The 20135-nt window shown below is 36.1% G+C and overlaps 2 protein-coding genes across 2 annotated transcripts; both read right to left on the bottom strand.

The window, feature by feature from the left end:
* Window positions 1-1461: 1461 nt before the first annotated feature.
* Window positions 1462-3358, bottom strand: LOC110032520 (cytochrome P450 71A1-like). Its single transcript, XM_020736179.1, has 2 exons — window positions 2358-3358; window positions 1462-2294 (listed from the first exon to the last, which is right to left on the bottom strand). Exons 1-2 carry the CDS (start codon window positions 3330-3332, stop codon window positions 1668-1670), a joined length of 1602 nt encoding a protein of 533 aa, XP_020591838.1. The 5' UTR covers window positions 3333-3358; the 3' UTR covers window positions 1462-1667.
* Window positions 3359-14030: 10672 nt separating this feature from the next.
* Window positions 14031-14534, bottom strand: LOC110032505 (putative protein FAR1-RELATED SEQUENCE 10). Its single transcript, XM_020736159.1, has one exon. The coding sequence runs from the start codon at window positions 14532-14534 to the stop codon at window positions 14031-14033; it is 504 nt and encodes a 167-aa protein (XP_020591818.1).
* Window positions 14535-20135: the final 5601 nt, after the last annotated feature.

Below are 20135 nucleotides of genomic sequence, written 5' to 3'. Positions count from 1 at the left end.
ACATGTTAAACCATGCTTGAAAGTTTTTCGGATACATTTGAAAGATCAAATAGATGTCGCATCGGGCGAGTTCATAGTCGAATCAAGCATCTCAACAAGATGAATCTAACGAGCTTAATATTGCTTAATTCCTACATCGTTAAGGACCTCAAATGTCATCACATATCATCTGATTGAGTGAAGCCATTTGAGTCGTATGATTAATATGGTTTATATTTCTATATTGATTGTTTTCAGAATTCTATAAATAGAGCCCCACCGCTCTCATGATGGGGAGAGGAGCATGAGGCTTGAGGAAAAGCTTGAAGTTTTGAGAAGAAACTAAAGTCCAAAATCACTTTTGTCGTTGTCGACTACCACCGACGATCAACGACCGTCGCTCGTCGTCAGCCACCTACTGCTGATGTCGATCAACTCCAACTGTTGTTGATCATCATCGACCACCATCGACAATCATTTGACGGTCACCTACGATCGTTATCATCAACGCACCCGTGGCCTACAACAAGTTCATCCGCACGTTGATGTTGTAACTTAGAAGACAAAGTAACCAATTTTCGCTTGTGAGACAAGTGGTTACAACTGTAATCATCTTTTTATAGTAAAATTTTTCAGTTATGTCATACCCCATGATTTTTTCCTTTACGAGTTTTCCACGTAAAAATGTCAATTGTTTCTACTGATTATTTTTTTTGCATCTGAGTGTGTGTCGAAATCTCGTGCAACGCTGAGATGATAATCCATTACTCTTACTGCCAAAAAACTTCTAGCACACATCAATTATCACCACACCTAATATTTTTTTCTAATTAAGACCAGCTCTTAGGTAATTTGTGCAAGATATGCTTCGAAAATGCTTGAGACTACCAAGTTCAAGTTATAGTTGATTCAAACCATTTTGTAGTAATCGGCTTCTCGGAACTGATTCAAATCATCATTGTGATTTGGTTTTGTTATCCATGGCAAATTTCTACAAACATTTAGGACCCGTTTGGGGCAGCTTATTTGGTGCGGTGAAGTTTTAAAAATGCACTTTACTTGTTTGGGTAAACTGTGTTTTGGTACCTTATGCAAAAATGCACTTTACTTGTTTGGGTAAACTGTGTTTTGGTACCTTATGCATTTTCAAAACACTGAAAACAGTGTTTTCACACTGCACCTGTCTAGGCGTGGTGACAGTTTTCTGGCAGCGGTCTGACTTTTCCAAAAAATAAAAATTTATAATAGTCATCGCACTTAGTTTATCAGCAGATTATTCAATAAGCTGCAGCTGCCCCCAAACAAATCCTAAAATATTTTTTTTAATGATGAAAAAAATGGAAATAATATAATTTTTTTTTTTCATACTAAACCAAGTCAAACATCAACCTACAAGTAAATCCTAAAACATAAAATATCAACCAACATATTTAGAGCATGATTTAAGCTAAATCTTGTGAGACCGTCAATTTGTCGAAGTTGAAGGTGCGGATTTGATAAATCTGGATTTTGCCATTGGAATCACACTAAATTTACACAGAACATCCCAAACAATTCTAATGGATTCGCAGAATTTAGAGGATTTCATTACAGACGATTTTTCATCGAGTATTTAGTACATCCAAATCTAAAGGATTTATTAAATCCTAATAACTTAAAATAAATTCGTTGTGAATGCATTAACATAATCAAATCCGCCCTTCAAATTTCACCGGATTCGCCATCAACATAAGTGGCGTCTTCTTCGTAACACCGATCCCAAAATGCTCCCTCATGTCAATATCTTTCCCCTCCATCCCCTCCGGCAAGGTCCAGTCGAATCTATAAAGAACATTAGCTAATCCAATCTCCACGCCCGCCAAGCCAAGCGCAAACCCGGGACAAATTCTTCTTCCCGACCCAAATGGAATGAACTCTATGTGATTCCCCTTGTAGTCAACGGAGCTGTTCTCAAATCTCTCCGGCTTGAAGATCTCAGCATCGTCTGGCCACAACTCAGGATCTCTACTCATACAAGAAATGTTAACCATGACTCTGGTCTTTGCAGGAATATCATAACCGTTGATTTTTGTATCCTTCATACATTCACGTGCACCGAGCAGAGGAGCAGCAGGGTGCAGCCTTAACGTCTCTTTTATCACCATTTTGAGATAGTGAAGTTGCTTCAAATCATCTTCTTCAACTTTTCCCTTGTTTCCAACCACCTGCCGGACCTCATCTTGTGCCTTCTTCATGGCCTCCTTGTTCCTCATGAGCTCTGTCATTCCCCAAACTGTTGTCAGCGCTGTGGTCACAGTTCCTCCGAAGAACATATCCTGGTATTGTACAAACATTAATATACAATTTAAGCTAAAAACAAGTCGGAATTAGTTGTGTACCAGAAGAAGAGCCTTGACTTCGTTTCTGGAAAGCAGGAATCCTAGCAATGGATTCTTCTGAACCAGACAGAGAAGAAGGACATCGAGAATGTCTTGAGGTGGGCTCCTCCCAAGCCTTTCAATGCTAACCCACCTCTCCTCAATTTCCTTCTCGTACAACTCATCCATCATCCTGAAACATCTCTGAAGCTTCATCCTGCTGCCGGTGAGAAAATCTGCCCACCAGAACGAAGGAAAGAAGTCGGATACAGTAAACCCGCCCATGAAAGATACAGCCATCATGATCATGTCATGGTGAGGACTCGCCCCGCACTCCCCATCAGCTGATAATCTCTTCCCAAACACTTCTCTGTATATGATGTTGTTGAATAGGCAGAGCGCCATGTCGGTGAAATTTATCAGCTTTCTGCTTGAAGAAATTCGTGTTATGGTGTTCATCAAGATCCCCACTTCTTCCTCTCTGATTCGACGAAAAGATTGGATTTTTCTGGGGTTGAAAACGTCGGCGATGAAGAACTTGCGGAGCTGCTTCCAGTGGTCGTTGAAAGGAGAAAAGGCCATGTCAAGGCCGCCGTAGGAGAACTTGGAGAAGACGATGGTTTCAGGGCGGGTGCAAAAGATGAGATCTTGGGTTTTGAGAATCTCAAAGGCGGTTTCTTTGGAGGAGGCGATGATGGTGGGAATCTGGCCGAGCTTTAGGTACATGAGAGGGCCGTACTGTTTTGAGAGATGGAGGAGGGAGATGTGGGGGAGACGGCTGAGATTGAGAAGGTTGCCGACGATGGGGAGGGGTTTGGGGCCGGGTGGGAGTTTATAGCTTCTTCTTCTTCTTCTTCTGCTCAGACCAGTGGGAAATCTGAAGAAGATAAGAAGAAGAGGGAGGAGAAGAAGGCATGAAGTGAATAGCAGAGGATACATGATTTCAGGGAAATTGGAAGCCTGGAGTTCCGATGTATTCAGTCTTATAATGAGCATGCAATCTTAAGTTTTTGTAAGTCACACCTATCTTACAGGAGATATAACGCGGATATAACTCTAATATCCTCTCTCTAATCTATCTAATATGAGCGCACTACGTATGTCTTATGTATGCAAACTTTTCTCCATTTGCACAGAATAATGTAGCTGGATCATTTTAATACGAGTCTTGTTTTGCAATAATGAAAACTGGGATTAATGGCCTAAAATTTGAGTTTATTATATTTATACCCATGTGTCCAACGTTAGGATTAATTTATGTTAATGGAGTGCTGGGCTGCCACTTGTAATCCAAACTGGAGATAATTTTGTTGTGTGGTTATGATTTGAAACAGCGAGAGGATTAAAATGAAATTTTTAACCTTTGAAATTTGTACCGTGCAACTTTATTCGGTAGAAGGTGACAACGGATGGGCTGTTAGAATTGAGGTTTGACATGGACCGCTATTAAAGAGAATTATATATATATATATATATATATATATATATCTGTGTGTGTGTGGAGCACGAATTTGGACAGGCGTCCTAACGTAGAAAACTATTCGGAGACTAATGAGATGTTTAAACGTGGCATGATGGGCCCATATGAAATTCCGGTTAAAAAAAAAGTTTGCGGCCCGGCCCGACCCTAACCCAAGAACGTTACGAAAACATTTTTGCATTAAAAAGGACCACGAAGAGTCGAAAAAGCACCGTTTCGAGAGCAGAGCTTCACCGTTTTGACGTTTCGTCTCTTAGATTTCGGAGCTAGGGTTTCCAGAGGGTTTTCATTGTTCATTCGAAAGAAGGTAGTCAGTGTTCGCAGCAGATGAGTGTTGATGATATGATATACACCAGTTGATTTGGTGTGTGTGTGTGTGTGTCTATATATATATATATATATATATATCAAATAGAAGAATAATCGACGAAGCGAAAAATAGAACGAGAAAAATCACACTAGAAAAGAACACAGAGATTTACGTGGTTCGACAAATTGCCTACGTCCACGGAGTTGCATAGGATTTTACTACTAGAGGAATTTACTTCAGTCGATCACCTCGACTTACAAGAAGAATCTCTCACTTCGTTGCTCTTTCTTCTTCTCTCTTTTTTCTTTTCTCTCTACACCGAGATACACCGAAGAAATTCTACACCGAGATACACTGAAAAAGATAAACTTACAAGAGTCAAGAAGAAGTCAACGGAGAACAATCTTCTTCTTCTTTCTTCTTCCTTCACCGCTAGGAACTACTGCTTGCACTTTCCTTCCTTTTATCCTGAGGAAGCCCGAAGAAGAACACTAACTGTGACTTAGAAACTTTCTTCTCTTCTGTTTGCAACTTAAAGGAGACGGGAGGCGGTGTCGTTTCGCGAAACGATAGAGGCAAGAAGAGCGGGAACAGGTATCGCGATCATCGCGATCGAGCAGGAGACGTTTGCGAAACCTTAAGGTCGCAGTCGCGACCTTTCGCGATTGGGAACAGGGAGGCAGGAGCAGGAAGCAGGCGCGACCGAGCAGGAGCGGTTCATATCGAACTCCAGCGCTAACAATCTCCCACTTGGAGACCGATACACATACTACAATGTCTTTTTCTTCGTACTGATATCCTCTACTGGCGACGTCGTCCTTTTCTTTGAACATGAATTCTCCATCTCTGCAACTCAAAGCCTCTGTCTTCACTTCAGAAGACCAACTGAAGCTGTGCATAACTTCAGTTTCTCAAGAGTAACACCCTCAGTCAACATATCAGCAGGATCAACATAGCTTTGCACCTTAAAGCTATTTCCTGATTACTCTTGTCTCTGCTTACAACTCCCACTGCATGAGCAATATGTTGTCTCTACTGAAAGTTTTTTTCAACAAGTCTAGCCTTAGACCTCTTACTGTCATCATGCTCAGTCTTCACCTGATACACCCACTTGTTGTGTAATGCCTTCTTATCTGATAGAAGTTTTGTCAGCTCCCACTTGCGAGTTTCTTCATAACTTTATGATTCTTCACCATCTGTATGTAGAACAATAGGAATGGGTACCCATCTGATGGAAGTTTTGTCAGCTCCCGCTTGCTCGAACTTTCATCTTGCAAGTTTCTTCATAACTTTATGATTCTCCACCAATATAAACTGCCAACAATAGTGCATCATGTACTTCTTCATATACCACATTTGCGCTATCATTCTCCATCTTCTTAGGATTCCTTTGGGATTCCTACAATTTCTCCTTATGTGGCTGCCCTTACCACAATTCCAGCGCATTGTCTGCTGACCAGACTTTGATTTTGATCTCTCTTTATTTGAGTTCATGTCATTTCATCTCCCTCTGAAATTAACATTCAGTGTCGAAATCGACCTAAGATCTCGCTAGAATCTTTCATGCGCACCTCCTCAGTCAAAATCAAATCACGAATATCATCACATTTTAGTTTAAATTTATCTGTAGAACTGCTAACTGTCATCCTCATGGCTTCCCAACTATTTGACAACGATGCCAACAATATCAGCGCACGCATCTCATCATCAAAATCAATTTCAACAGACGGCAATTGATTTGTGATAGTATTAAAATCATTCAGGTGTTGAGCAACAGAAACATCTTCTGTCATCTTCAAGTTGAATAACTTATTCATAAAGTACACATTGTTATTCGCCGATGTTTTTTCATACATACCTGATAAGCCTGTAAGACATCTGCAGTTGTCCTTTCCTTGATGACGTTGTGAGCAACGGACCTCAATAGGGTCAATCAAATAACCCCCAGAACTTATCGATCCAACAAATTCCATTCACATTCAGCCTCATCCATCCTTTCAGGTCTTTTTCCCAATAACGAAAGATGAAGTTTCTTCCCATAAAGGTATTCGTTTGTCTGCATCCTCCAATAACCAAAATATGTGTCATCAAATTTTTTGATCCCTGAAACCTTCATTTCATCTACAGTCATCATTCTTCCTCCGATCCGAACAAAGCTCTAATATCATTTGTTGATGATATGATATACACCAGTTGATGTATTATATATATATATAAACGATCAACGAAGCAAAAAATAAAACGAAAAAATCACACTATAAAAGAATACACAGATTTACGTGGTTTGACTAATTGCCTACGTCCAAGGAGTTGCATAGGATTTTATTACTTAAGGAATTTACACCAATCGATCAGCTTGATTTACAAGAGGAATCTCTCACTTCGTTGCTCTCTCTTCTTCTCTCTTTGTTCTTCTCTCTTTATACAGAGATACACTGAAGAAACTCTTCTGTTTGCAACTTAAAAGAGATGGGAGGCGGCGTCATTTCGCGAAATGACTGAGGCAGGAAGAGTGGGAACATGTATCGTGATCGAGCGGGAGACGTTTGCAAGACCTTAAGGTCGCGGTCGCGATCTTTTGCCATCAGGAACAAGGAGGCGGGAGCGGGAAGCGAGCGCGACCGAGCGGGAGCAGTTCCTATCGGGCTCCAACGCCAACAAGGAGGAAAGTCATTTCTTCGTTTGAAGTTGAGAGGTTTAGGGTTTAATATTTTCAAAAAATGAAGGGTCGCAAGCAAACCGACGAACAGAGGAGTGCTCAAAAGTCATTGAGGTAATGTTCTGCGTTGCAAAAAATAGTTTATTTTTTAAATCAATTAATTTATTATTGTGTTATCGCAATGTTATTGTTGTGTATCCCTTGTCTTATTGATGGGTTGGCGTTCATTTTTTACTAGATCGTGTTACTATTGTGTTATTCATTTGTGATTGATTTGTTATAGCTGTGATATCTTCGTGTAATAGCCTTGTAACAGTTGTGTTTTCTTTGTCTTATTGATGTGTTGCTCAAGTGGTGTTCTTTCTGAATATTTCTTGTGTTATAACAACATTATTTGGGTGTTACTGATGTATTTCATGTTGTCATATGTGTTTAAACACATAAATAATTAAATAACACAGATGGATCTCACTAGTGTTATTGTTGTGTTATTGTGTGTTATTCCGTTAATAATACGTATGTTTTATTCATCTGGTGTACTAAAGTTGTATATGTGGTGTATGACTTTGATTTTAGGCGTTACTGATGTGTGAAATGGCACTAAATGACATACTGGTTGTTTAGGGTGTGTTATGATTGTGTAAGTGGATGTTATTGAGTGCATAACACCAATTGTCCTTTGCTGATGTGTCTGGAAGTCGTATATGTGTTGTATTGCTTTGATTTTTGGTGTTACTGAAGGCCTTCTTGGTGTTATATGTGTGGAAACTCATTAATAACTTAATAACACATTTGAATATTGTTGGTGTTACTTTTTGTGTTGGTGTGTGTTATTCAGTTAATAATGCCAATTTTTTATTTCATTTGGTGTTTTGAAGTTGTATAGGTGCTATTTGGCTTTGCCTTAGGTGTTATATAATTGGTGTTATTTTAGTTATTGTGTAATATAATTGTATATGTGTTGTATTGCTTTGATTTGGGGTGTTACTCTAGGATTTCATGGTGTTATATGTGTTGTATGTATTTCATAATATCTTTTATGGTACTTATTTTAATTCTTTTCATTTGTAGGTTTATGAACACAAGGACATTCAACTGAAGGTTCCATTCATCTGCAGTAAGAGGTGCTTTGGATACTGTTAGACATCTCGTATCATTGGAGACAGTGAATTCATTGAAAGAAATGCATGTTCTACTTCTTTGATATGCCTCCATATCCACAAGACAATGTGTTGACATTACACATTTTGATATGTTGAGATAATGAGAGGAGGGTGTACAGAATGAGTAGGAAAGAAGTAAAATTGCATTCTGACCACTTGGCGTTGATATTAGGTATGCCTAACAGAGAGAAGACAGTTGTATGAAGGAAAACCCCCTCATATGGTGTGGATGCCAGATAAATAAAGGACCAACTAATGAAGTTCTTTGAAGGAGGTTCTTCCACTCCCTTTGAGCAGTTATGTTTTAAGTTTCTACTAACGAATTTATTTTTTCCCTCGAGCAATTTTAACGTGTCCGCGGGACTTCTTTTCTTTGGTGAAAATGTACAGTTATTTTCTACTTATAATTGGTCCGCTGTCATTTGTGACTTCATCATCGATCAAGTTAGCATCGTCACTGCTAAATTAAGACAAAATCAATCATTAGGATACATCCAGGGTTTTGTTTTTATTTTAGCTGTAAGTATTATGTTTTATACAAAAAATAATATTCCTTTAGATGTTATTTCTAATTTTATTTGTTTTTTACATTCCTCTTTTTGATATGAGACATCCGCAATTATGATTTTACAAGCACACATTTGTGTTTGCTCCTCATGTTCTAGAGGCCAGGTCTCGCATGCTAAGGTGGCCAACAAATCATTGTTGGACAACAGTAGAGGTTCATGAGGCCTTCAGAAAGCTTGGTCGTATAAACGTTAAACATTTGCTTCATGACAAATTTTAATGCTTAACTTAGTCATCCATTTCATTGCTACTCAGAATTTATTATGCGTATTTTTAATGGTGTTGCAGGTTAACATTTCTTTCATCAATTTGTAAGAGAATGAGCAACACTTACTGTCCAACCCGGAAGAGAGACTACCAAGCCCTGTCAGAGTTGTCCCACATCTAGAAAGAGCTGTCGGACCATCTTCACCATTATCCCATAGCGTGGGGCCAATTTTTTCCAGTGAGATCACCCCATAAGAGACATATACAACAATTAATAAAGAATTCATAATAATAAACGACCTATTAAAATGTCAAGAAAAGTCTACTCTTATATTACAGAAAATCATGAATACAGTGAGTCAACAAATGAATTATGTTGGGGAGTCATTACATAACTTAACTGGTATATTTGAAAGATTGCAAAGAACCAAAGCAGATAAGGAAGTTGATGCGCAGACAACAGGAACACACAGATCCTCTGCTCGAAGTGTCAAGTCCATCCATAGAAGGAGGAGGGCAGTTTGTTCACCTGAGTTCACATATCAACTTAAGAGAAGAAAGAAAATAACTTATTTTGCTGAGAAACATCATTTGGGAGATGTCCCAGATTATAGAGTAGATAAAGCCAATATAATTGTACATACTACAAATTGAAATGATCCAATAAGAGAGTCTCCAGAAAGAATAATAGATGTCGAAGACAATGTATTGACGGACGATGCGATAATTCAGGAAGATCATGAAGAGGTTGAATGATCAGTGAAGGATGTTCTAGAGTTGCTAGCCCATATAGTAAAAAAATTATTTCTATTCACATCTGCAGCTTCAATATGCCATTAGTTTTTATGTTATAGAAAAATGATATTTATTTTGCAAGCTCTTTGCGTGTTGTCCCATCTAGATCCCTCTAGCACTTTAGCTGTAAAAAAGTCCTACTGGAGAGCATCCATTAGTTGAAGTTGCACATAGCCTCAGTGGAGAAGATATACATAATCTAGTTAGAGAGCCAGCAGTAGGAGAAGATGTACATAGTCCAGTTGGAGAGCCAGCAGTAGGAGAAGCTGAACATAACTCTGCTGGAATAACAAGAGATTAATTAATAATTAATGATGATAAAGAAAATCTCAATTAAGAGGAGACAGATGTGTCGAGCCAGAGCTCCGATCCATATGCCTATGCTATAGTGGTACTAATAATTATTTATAGCTGCACTTAATCATATTTTGAAAATAAACTGATATGTTACGGGTCCACATTATTGTGTTGTAGCCTCGTGTTGCGGCCCCAACACTTCCACTTGATTATCCTGCTAGATCAGTGCTTCCACCTGAAATGCAGGATGTAATAGATAGATGTATTGCCAACAACCTTGGGGTGTAAGTAAACAATCTTTGTTACATTGTAACAAAAAAATTTTAGTGCGTCTAATGTTATATTGTAACAGACATTTTTTTATTAACGGTGCAGAGATGATATCATCCTAAGCAGGGGGAAAGTCGTACTGGAGCATGGTGCACTTGAGGATATATTAATGAACTGGTGGTTCGGGAATGAACATGTCGATATGTTTGTCATTATGTTGGCTGAAAGAAGGAAATGGTCATCTGCACTGTACAGAAAATATATATATGTGTCCCCACTGTAATGGGTATTTACAAATGTTTAATTTATTTGATTATTGTAAAAGCTTAACTTCCGTTGTAGACTGAATATATTTTATTTATTATTTTTCTTTTTTTTTGCAGATGTTAAAGACGATAAAAGGTGATACTACAACATTAACTAAGGATATTACAAAGGAAGAAATTAAAGATAATGAACTCATTTTATTTCCTATAATTAATAATCAACATTGGATATTGTTAGTAGGGGAGTTGAAAGGAAGAAAATGGAAAATATATGACTCACTACATAACTCGATGCAAAAAGCAGTTGTTGTAGAACTTGTAAGTACGTTTGACACAATTTACATATTGAATTCAATATTTTTTATTGCAATATCTACTACAACCTTTACAGGTCAAACATTTTGCGAAAGATACTCAACAAGCATTTCGGTCCAACATAACAGAGTGGGCAATGTTCGCTCCTCGAAACGTTCTTGCCTAAAGTAATAGCCACGAATGTGGCATGTTTGTATGTAAGTATATGGAAATCTTAGTACAGGTTGGCACAATCGAATGGAAAGATCACTTAAACTAGCAAGAACTTATGGTACAATTTAGAGCTCAGTTCGCCTATGCGATTTGCATGTGGGCTCGCCAAGCATCTAAAAAGAAAACTGTGCTTTGTAATTTTATTAAAGACATGTTTATTGAACTGTGATTTGTATAGAGTAAGTGTTATAATGTTGAACTGTGCTCTGTAATTTTATTAAAAGTTTTGTAATTTTTTGATAATATGATCTGTAAGTTTTCAAATTATCTGTAAGTTTTCAGCAATATGATCTGTTTAAATGTCGATACAACTAAGTTTAAATTTTACAAAACACAGTGGATTTTAGATATAATGCATTGGAATTGAGATATAACGCATTCCAACTGCAGAATAACGCGGTTAAATGAGATGTAACGCATTTAAATTGCAGGATAATGCAGTGGGAAGGCAAAATAACACACGGGAAAGCCAAAATAACACTTAGGGAATATTCAAAGCACGTTATGCGTGATTTATACTCGTTGAAAAAATAAATAACGCAGCGAGAATGAAAAAGGGAATGAAAAATAACACAGAGACACGACAAAAGAAACAGCTTGTTGGTGAAATAATGCTTAGGGAATATTCAAAGCACGTTACACGCAATTTAAACGCATTGAAAAGATAATTAACACAGCGGGAATGGTAAATAACACAGAGGGACGAAAAAATAACGCAGCGTGTTGGCAAAATAACCTTAGGGAATATTCGGAGCATGATACACGTGATTTATACGCGTTGAAACGAGAAATAACGCAGCGAGAATGAGAAATAACACAGATGGACGGCAAAATAGTGAAGCGTGTTTGCTAAATAACGCATAGAGAATGTTTTGTTCATGTTACACGTGATTTATACGCGTTAAAATGATAAATAACGCAGTTGAATGTGGGAATAACTCACCGGGAAGGTAAAATAATGCAGCCGCAAAATAAGTAACGCAAAGAGAATATTCCCAGCACGTTACGCCGGTTAAATTAGGCCGTGGAATTGGTAATAATGTTATTTTTTATATTTCTTGTGTTACTAATGTGTTATCAATGTGTTATTGGACTGTTATCTGAATGTATTTGTGTTATTAATGTGTTATAGGACTGCTCTATACATGTATTTGCATAATTATTAAAACTGTAACATGAAAGTAGTAACATAAACAACACCATAATTATTAAAGTTGTAACACAAATACATTGATTTATACTACATCAAAGCTCAGTTATGGAATCCATCAATAGCCCCGTGAATGTTTGAGATGATATTTGCGATGGAAAAAATTCTTGTAATATTGTAAAGAAAACATGTTTTAGAAAAACAAGTTAAAAAGACCTCTCAAGTGAAAACATGTAAATGATTTCATTTTTATACATGGCTTAGATAGTCAGGCATAATTGGATCGCATGGCAGAGCAAGTTCCCGACTTGTTGATTGTTCAAGATCTTTTCTTGTATGCGGAGCTTATGGTTAGAGAAGGGAAATAAAACATAAATTGAAGCAGTTCATTTCATGTAGAAAAAATATACTTTTGGATCTCTTATTTTTCTCTCAATTTCCTTTAGGCTTAGAAGTAGAAACACCTTTTGGCCTCCTGGGTCGGCCACATTACATTCTATATTTGATTGTTTTTTCTTCTTTGTTTTTCTCTTAACAGTAGACATTTCTTCAGCTTTTACTTCGTCAATATCTACAGATAGTTTTTTAAATGCTTCCCATAACATCTGCTCGATAAATTCGTCTCCTTGTGCTTTATTGATTAGTTGGAACACAAAATTTTGAGATTGTGAACAGAATAAGAGGCCACTTGAAGAAACAACCATCATTTGGGACTCCCTTAGATGTTTGTATTCAAACATGTTATAGATGTTTCTTTTAGCATGATTAGACCATCACAATAACAAATATTTTTCAGGAATGAGATTTATTTTAACCACATTAAGAACATGCAGTGTGTGTTAACACAACAGCCCTTCATTTCAAACATTCTGCAACTGCAATTGATATTGGAGTTAACTCTGTCAAAATTCACAACCCATGCCTTGGATGTGCCATCATTATCCAAATTGCATATATAATAATTGGACCCACTATCTGTGGTGAATTGAAGTGTGAGTCCACATAACCCATTAAGCAGCTCTTGCTCGAACATTGAGTATAGCTTCCTCGAATAAAATGAGGAAGCTTGCCTCAAAATCGGGTTGACTTTCACCATCAGCGTAGTGATAGATTGACTACATTTGAAATCTTCGGTCTTTTCGTTCCTGCACCATGATTTTATTATATTTTTGAGGCCGATAAAATAATATGTCAGAGAGCTTGTGGGCTTCGAAACACCATGACATATATTATTTGTGGACTCACTTCTTTGAGTATATAGGATTCTCATTCCAAATATTTTTTTATTGAAGGAAGTTGATCATTTGTGTCTAATTTTGTACATCTCATGCAACCACACATTACTGTATAGGTCACCCACTAAGATCATTAAGGAACAAGTTTTTTCGAGCTCCTCCTCTGAATCGCATTTACTTATGCATTTATAAAAAAGACCGGTGACGCTCTTGATAGAAACTCCACAATGCACTTTTGAAGTTTTTTTTTTGTAGATATGTCGTTGGCATAATCTATTTCGTGTTTGTAGGAGGCATTCTTCAATAGCTCTTGTCATTGCTTGGTCCTGATCAGTAAAAATACTTAATGGATGTTTGTCTCTCATTATTCTTATAAAAGCTTTTAATAACCATTTAAAAGAATCAATAGTCTCCTCAGACAAGAAGCCAACATCAAACATGATGTTTTGCCAATTGTGGTTAACTCCCATAAAGAGTGCGCAACATAAGTTATACTTATTTAATCTATAGCTTGTATAAAAAATGATTACATCCCCCAAAACAGTCATAATTCAGCCTAGATAACCCATCACACCAAAAAAACTTGTTAATCTACCATGCTCAGCAGTTTGAAAATCTCATGCAAATATGTTATCGCTGGCTTGCCTCCCCATGAACAATTGAATTAAAGAATTGACATCTCCTTGTTCATTTTTTTCTCTTCTTTTTATTTGAATGAAATTAAATGCATTCCTCTTCGTGCATTCCAAATTCTCCACTCCCTCAATCTATGTAACAAAGAAGTTATATGCATTCGTTATTCCAATCCCAGATCCTGTCATTGATCTCAGGACATCAGCATTTAAGTTCGTTATCTTTTTACCGGAAGGAAGAAGATGCTTATCACTACATTCAACCAAATGATGATTGTGACTTTTAATGAATTTATTTACTGTCCAGTTGCCTTTAAGGTCAACTGCATATCGCACCATAGCTTGACAACCAGTCATCGTGTCTGGCTTTTTGTACTTTACTGTATTCATAAGGTTTGAGTCCTTCTTGTGACCAGCTTTTCCGCAAAGAAAATCTTTGGTCTTCCTTTTCTTCGGATTCGACCAACAACTATTATGGTCCTTCCGAACACTGAAACCTACATGATGTGCATATGCACAATAGATTTCATAAGCTTTTTGCTCATTGTGGACAATGATGCTAAGAAACTTCTTTGCAATTGGATCACTGCAAACAATTATCTGCTCACATGGCTGCACATTTGCACAAATTAAGTCCATTGTCAGTAAGAATAACACAACATAACCACAGTTTAATAGCAGAATAACAGTAGAATAACGTAGTAAAACCTGGCTGACATTCATAATAATAACACTAAACTAATACCATACAACACCACAAAAAACTAAGAAATAACACCACAACAATAACCAAAAGAACACACAAGAAAAACATACCAGTACCACCACTAAAACTAACAATAACACAACAATGGAAGAATAACACAACAAAATAGTTAAATAACACAACAACAATGAGCCAAAATACATCATATTACCATTATCATTTACAACTGAACAAAACCACTATTATACCACATTTACAAAAAGTAACATGAACAAAAAAAAAAACTACAGTAACCCAGCGTAACACCAGACTAAAACAGTAAAACCCGACGTAACACTATAATAACACAGTAAAACCTAGCAAGCATCATGAGAATAACACTAAACTTATACCATTATACAACACCAGTGCAAAAGTAAAACCTATTTTCAATCTCAAGGTACCTAATAAAAAATAAAAAATAACATACATTAAAAAATAACACTATTATCAGACCAAGTAAACAACACATGCAAGTTTGAGCTAAACAAAACTAAAACCTTCAAGTTTTAGCTAAACTCACATCATCTTCCAAGTTCGACAAAAATGATGGCTGCAACACACAAAAATGATGGCGGCAACACCTCCAACATGTCGTCGTCCGACGAGGAGTCCATCAAAGCCGTAAACTTTAAACCAATGGAATAATTATTAGTCAGTTGGGCGTGACAAAAACAAATAGGTAGCGAAGCTTTTACGATATAAAAATGATGGCTGCAACACCTCCAACATGTCGTCGTCCGGCGAGGAGTCCATCAAAGCCGTAAACCTTAAACCAATGGAATAATTATTAGTCAGTTGGACGTGACAAAAACAAATAGGTAGCGAAGCTTTTACGAATAAAGATTCGGGTCGAGCCGGGCTAAGCGCACATTTTATTTTTTTATTTTTTGGAAATTTGAAAGTCAAGTGTCAACATTTTATTGGTCTCCGAATGGTTCTCTACGTTAGGAGTCCTAACAAAATAATTTTCTGTGTGTGTGTTTGTTGTTAAATATGGTCTATTGGTAGAGCAACTCAGATCAATTGGTCGGACATCTCCTTGTAAGTTGTAAGTTCCCTCTGGTCTGGAGTTCGATTCCCCCCGAGTGTAAAGTGTGGCACTCAAATTCTTAAATGCATGAGAGATAGCTGGGTGTCACAGACAAATAGTCCCACATCGGCTAGGTGTAGGGCCGAAAAGCAGTATTTAAGTCCTGGGCTGCCCACCACCCATAAGGGCTCTTTTGGGGGGTGATCAACAGAATAAATATACTTATTTCTGATTCATGATGAGGAGAAAGTTATTTTAATATTTAGAGTTTTTCTTCTACAAAAACTTAAGTTATCTTTTTATGTTTGTTATATTTTTGTCAAAATATTAAAGTTACAAACAATATTTAAACTTTTTTTACTACGAAAACATCTTCAGTATAAATAATTGTCTTTTTAAAAATAAAAATTTTTCCAAAAAGTGCATATTACATATCTTCCCTGTTGGTTCGATATTAAGGTCTTAATCAAAAATTCCTATATTACTTCATAAAGATATGTATACTCGCGTAGTATCCCAATATATATAAATTAAAAGTAAATTCTTATTTTTCTTTAAGATCAATTTTATGATTTTGTTGCAAAATATGGAAATATAAGTGAAAAATATAATCAGAAGTATCAGAGCAGACTACTGCCTGCCAGGTGTGTGGACTTTTCATGGTCCAGTGGGACCCGCGGTGGAGTCGATCCGTGACGAGGGCGTCAAGTGATTGGGTGGAGGAGAATGTCACGGACAAATAGTCCCACATTGGCTAGGTGTAGGGCCGAAAAGCAGTATTTAAGTCCTGGGCTGCCCACCACCCACAAGGGCTCTTTTGGGAGGTGACATGGGGCTCTTATAATAGCCTACGACCATTCTTTTTTTCACACACACACACACACACACACACACGCGCATATATAGTAAACATTTTTCAATCAAATAAAAAATTAGGTTAAAAAGTGTCAATATTGTGTCTCTTTTAAAAAATAATATGTTAAAATTTAGATTAGAGAATTGTAATTAATTTTTTTATAAGAAAATAAAAATTTATGAAAATATTAAAAACATTTAAAAATAAACCCAAATAATGTACTAAAACATGACATCAAAGATTTAGTTTGAATAAAGTATATATGTAAATGTCCCTAGAAAATTCCAAATAAAAAATCATGCAGGTAAGTGAAATGTTGCTTTCTTACATTTAGTACCTTATGGAGAAAAAAATACCTTATCAATGTTATTTAAATGTTCAAACGAAGCTTAAAGGTTTTGAAAAGGTTTGAAAATTTGAAGGTTTTAAAAGCTTAAAGTGCACTCTCAGGCACAAGAAAATATTATGTCTAGAGTTCGGATGCAGGCAACGTCGGGACAACGGACACGAATATTTTCTCCGCAAGCACCACCTTAAATCCCGTAGTATATAACGAGAAAATATTGCATCAGGACTCCGCACGTAGAGTTAGGTGGGGAACCCAATGAAATCACACCACGTGGAGATGAAAAAAAAATAAAATAAAATATGCCCGATAACACAAGTGAATATTCCTCCCGTATTATTTAGGTGTTATTATATGTTATTCAAGTATTTTTGTGTGTTATTTAACTTGTTATTGATGTGTTATTGTGTTATTATAATACCGTTACATACATAGCATTTGGTGTTATAATGTATATATCACTTTTACAAAAATGATAGGAGCGTTCTTTATATGTGATATTAAATATTTGCATAAATATAAAAGTTTAAGGGTGAGATATATAAATACATAATAATTGTGTGCTATATATAAAAAATCAACCTTATCAAATCCATAGGGGTCCATCCTGATAATTGTGGGAAGGAATCTTAGTAATTATTATGATGTTCCTCTTAGCTAGTGATACATAGAAGTTGTTCTATGATTTACTTCTGTTTTTTTTATTAATAATAATAACAATAATAATAATAATATTATTATTATTATTGTTGTTGTTGTGGCGGCTAGTGACGTGTGCTTTCTTTGTTTACTTGCTCCGGGTGAGGAAAAATTATTGCATACATATACCGCATGTAGAGATACATGCGGTGTTCGATCCTGACCGTAGATCACGGTGATCTACGGTCAGGATGCAATCAAAATTTTTTTTTAAGAAAAAAAATTAAAGTGGGGCCCATCAAAATACATCATGACTGTAGATCACCGTGACCTACGACCAGAATCCAACACCACATACATCTCTGCATGCGGTGTATGTATGCAATAATTTTTCTCGGGTGAGGCCACCATTTGGACTTTTTCTCTGCAATCAACATTACCAAATTAACCCCCAATTATTTAGTTTATATTATGATAGTCACACAAAATAAAATTATATTAATTAAGAGTCCATCAAATTTAGATTATTGACCTTTTCAATGATTCAATTAATCTTTATTCACAATCTGCACATTTTTTAATGATCTTTCAACTTTGTCATTTTTGGATGATTTTTAATTTTTTTTTTAATATTGAAACCTATTGCATTTATATTAAATTTAAATATTATGTTTTCTTTATTTATGACCATTACAGCCGTGTAAATAAACTACACTAGTTCAAAAATTATATATTCAGGGATAAAAAAATAACAACAAGAGGAGAACATATTACGTATAGACGTGCGACGTGCTGATGATGGAGTGGATCGCATCATGTCGTCGAACGCACTGCGAGGTGAGATCCCTACCGGTGTGTCAACCAAACGCAATATTTACTAAAATAAGAGAGATGTTATCAACAGAAAATTTAATTATCACTTTTGACGAAAGTCAGACTTTAACGATCCAACGACAAGAGCGAGACTCAAGGGTGCTTATAAGATGCAAACAAGAGAGATTTGATATATACTTTCTCCACGTCTTGTTAGCTCATAAACCATAAACGCAAAAAAATAATCCAGTAAGCACATGGCTATTACAATTGGATTGGACTGGCCATTTTGACTAGTTCAATTATGAACTGGGCGTATGACCAGTGCCAGTAATCCTGAAAAACTACTTCTTCATCAACTTGATTGGAGTTGGCGGTTTGATTGACAATACCATTGAGCTAGTCACAATTTTAGGAAGCCATTAAGTTCAAGTTTTGCCCTTTTAGTCACCTTTAGTAAGTGATAAAGAGTCTAGAATTTATTCTATAGTATATTAATTTCATTAAAATTTTTTTATCTTAATGTATAATAATTACCCAAACCACAAATTCCATGTAAGGTGCTATCTCGTGGGATGCTGCTTCACCATTATCTCAACCATACTTAACATGAGTGCCTCTAGACAGTTTCCTCTCCAATTTCCGTTTCCTCTCCTTCGATCGGCCTTTCATCGGCCATTTTTTTTCCTTTGTGGAATCAACTTAGGTTGTGTGTTTCTTCTCTCAAATTTCCTTTTGCACTCATGATCTTGTTTTAGTCTTCATGAATGGTCTCTTAAAGTTAACTTCATTTTTTAAATTTCATTATATTTTAGTAATTTTTGGAGTGAGCTATTGGTATTATTAATTATTCATTGGGATAATTAACTTCATAAAAGTTATAAATGGCATAAAATGAACCTAAAAAGGTTACTTTACTATCTTTTGAGCTAATGAACCATTTTAGGTACTATATGGTAGTAGGATAGTAGCAAGGACCCCTATTTTTAACAAACAATATTGTTCTAGCAAGAATAAAATGATCCTAACATGAAATCTCCCTTATTTACTAAAGAGTATCACTACAAGAAAAGCAGACAAATCCAATGAAATAATTAGCGGACTAATTCAATCAGAAATCATCAACATATTTTGCAACAAAACTTTTGGTTAAAAATTCTCAAAAAAATTACCATAGAAATTTTGCAAACTCATTTATGACCGTCTCTAATGGAAAATTAATTGGAAAAATTTTCAACTATTTTCTGTCAAAAACTACATTGGCAATCACCTTTATTTAAACTCATTGTTCAAAACTATTATTCTACTTTCCCTTTTTTCATGTCTCTCTCTCTATGTTGATAGCATCCCCTTCATCCTAGCGTGACCAAATCCCCACGAAACATTAAATTTTCTTTAATTACATCTTAGAATCAAAGACAAAGCTCTTCAATTACCTATTAGAAGAATTAAATTAAGATTTCATCATTTAATTTTTAAGTATTATTGATTTGAAGTTTGTGAAAGATTATTCAATTTCTAGCATAAGCATGTTAAAATTTATCAAGATTTCATCTTTCTTATATTATATTTCCTTTATTGGCTAGATCTTCTACTTCTTAACTTAGATTTATGAACTTGAAGAATTTAGTAACACATAAATAGTTATTGGAGTTTCCTTAAGGGTCCGTTTGGGGCAGCTTATAAGTGCGGGCGACGTTTTCAAAACGCCGTTGTACCGTTTGGTTCGCACGTTTCGCCAGCTTATCTGAAACTGCATTTGGGTTTTTACACTAAACGCAGATCGCGGGCGTTTCAGGATAAGCAGC

Source organism: Phalaenopsis equestris, unplaced genomic scaffold (assembly GCF_001263595.1).
Source record: "Phalaenopsis equestris unplaced genomic scaffold, ASM126359v1 Scaffold000958, whole genome shotgun sequence".
NCBI classification, from domain to species: domain Eukaryota; kingdom Viridiplantae; phylum Streptophyta; class Magnoliopsida; order Asparagales; family Orchidaceae; genus Phalaenopsis; species Phalaenopsis equestris.
This window is presented reverse-complemented; position numbering and strand designations above follow the sequence as displayed.

Bases quoted from the DNA above. Each gene is read 5' to 3' on its own strand.
- LOC110032520 (XM_020736179.1), bottom strand. From the start codon at position 3,332: ATGCTCATTATAAGACTGAATACATCGGAACTCCAGGCTTCCAATTTC. The intron at 2,295-2,357 runs GTACACAACTAA...GTACAATACCAG, and splicing joins AAGTCAAGGCTCTTCTTCTG to GATATGTTCTTCGGAGGAAC.
- LOC110032505 (XM_020736159.1), bottom strand. From the start codon at position 14,534: ATGGACTTAATTTGTGCAAATGTGCAGCCATGTGAGCAGATAATTGTT.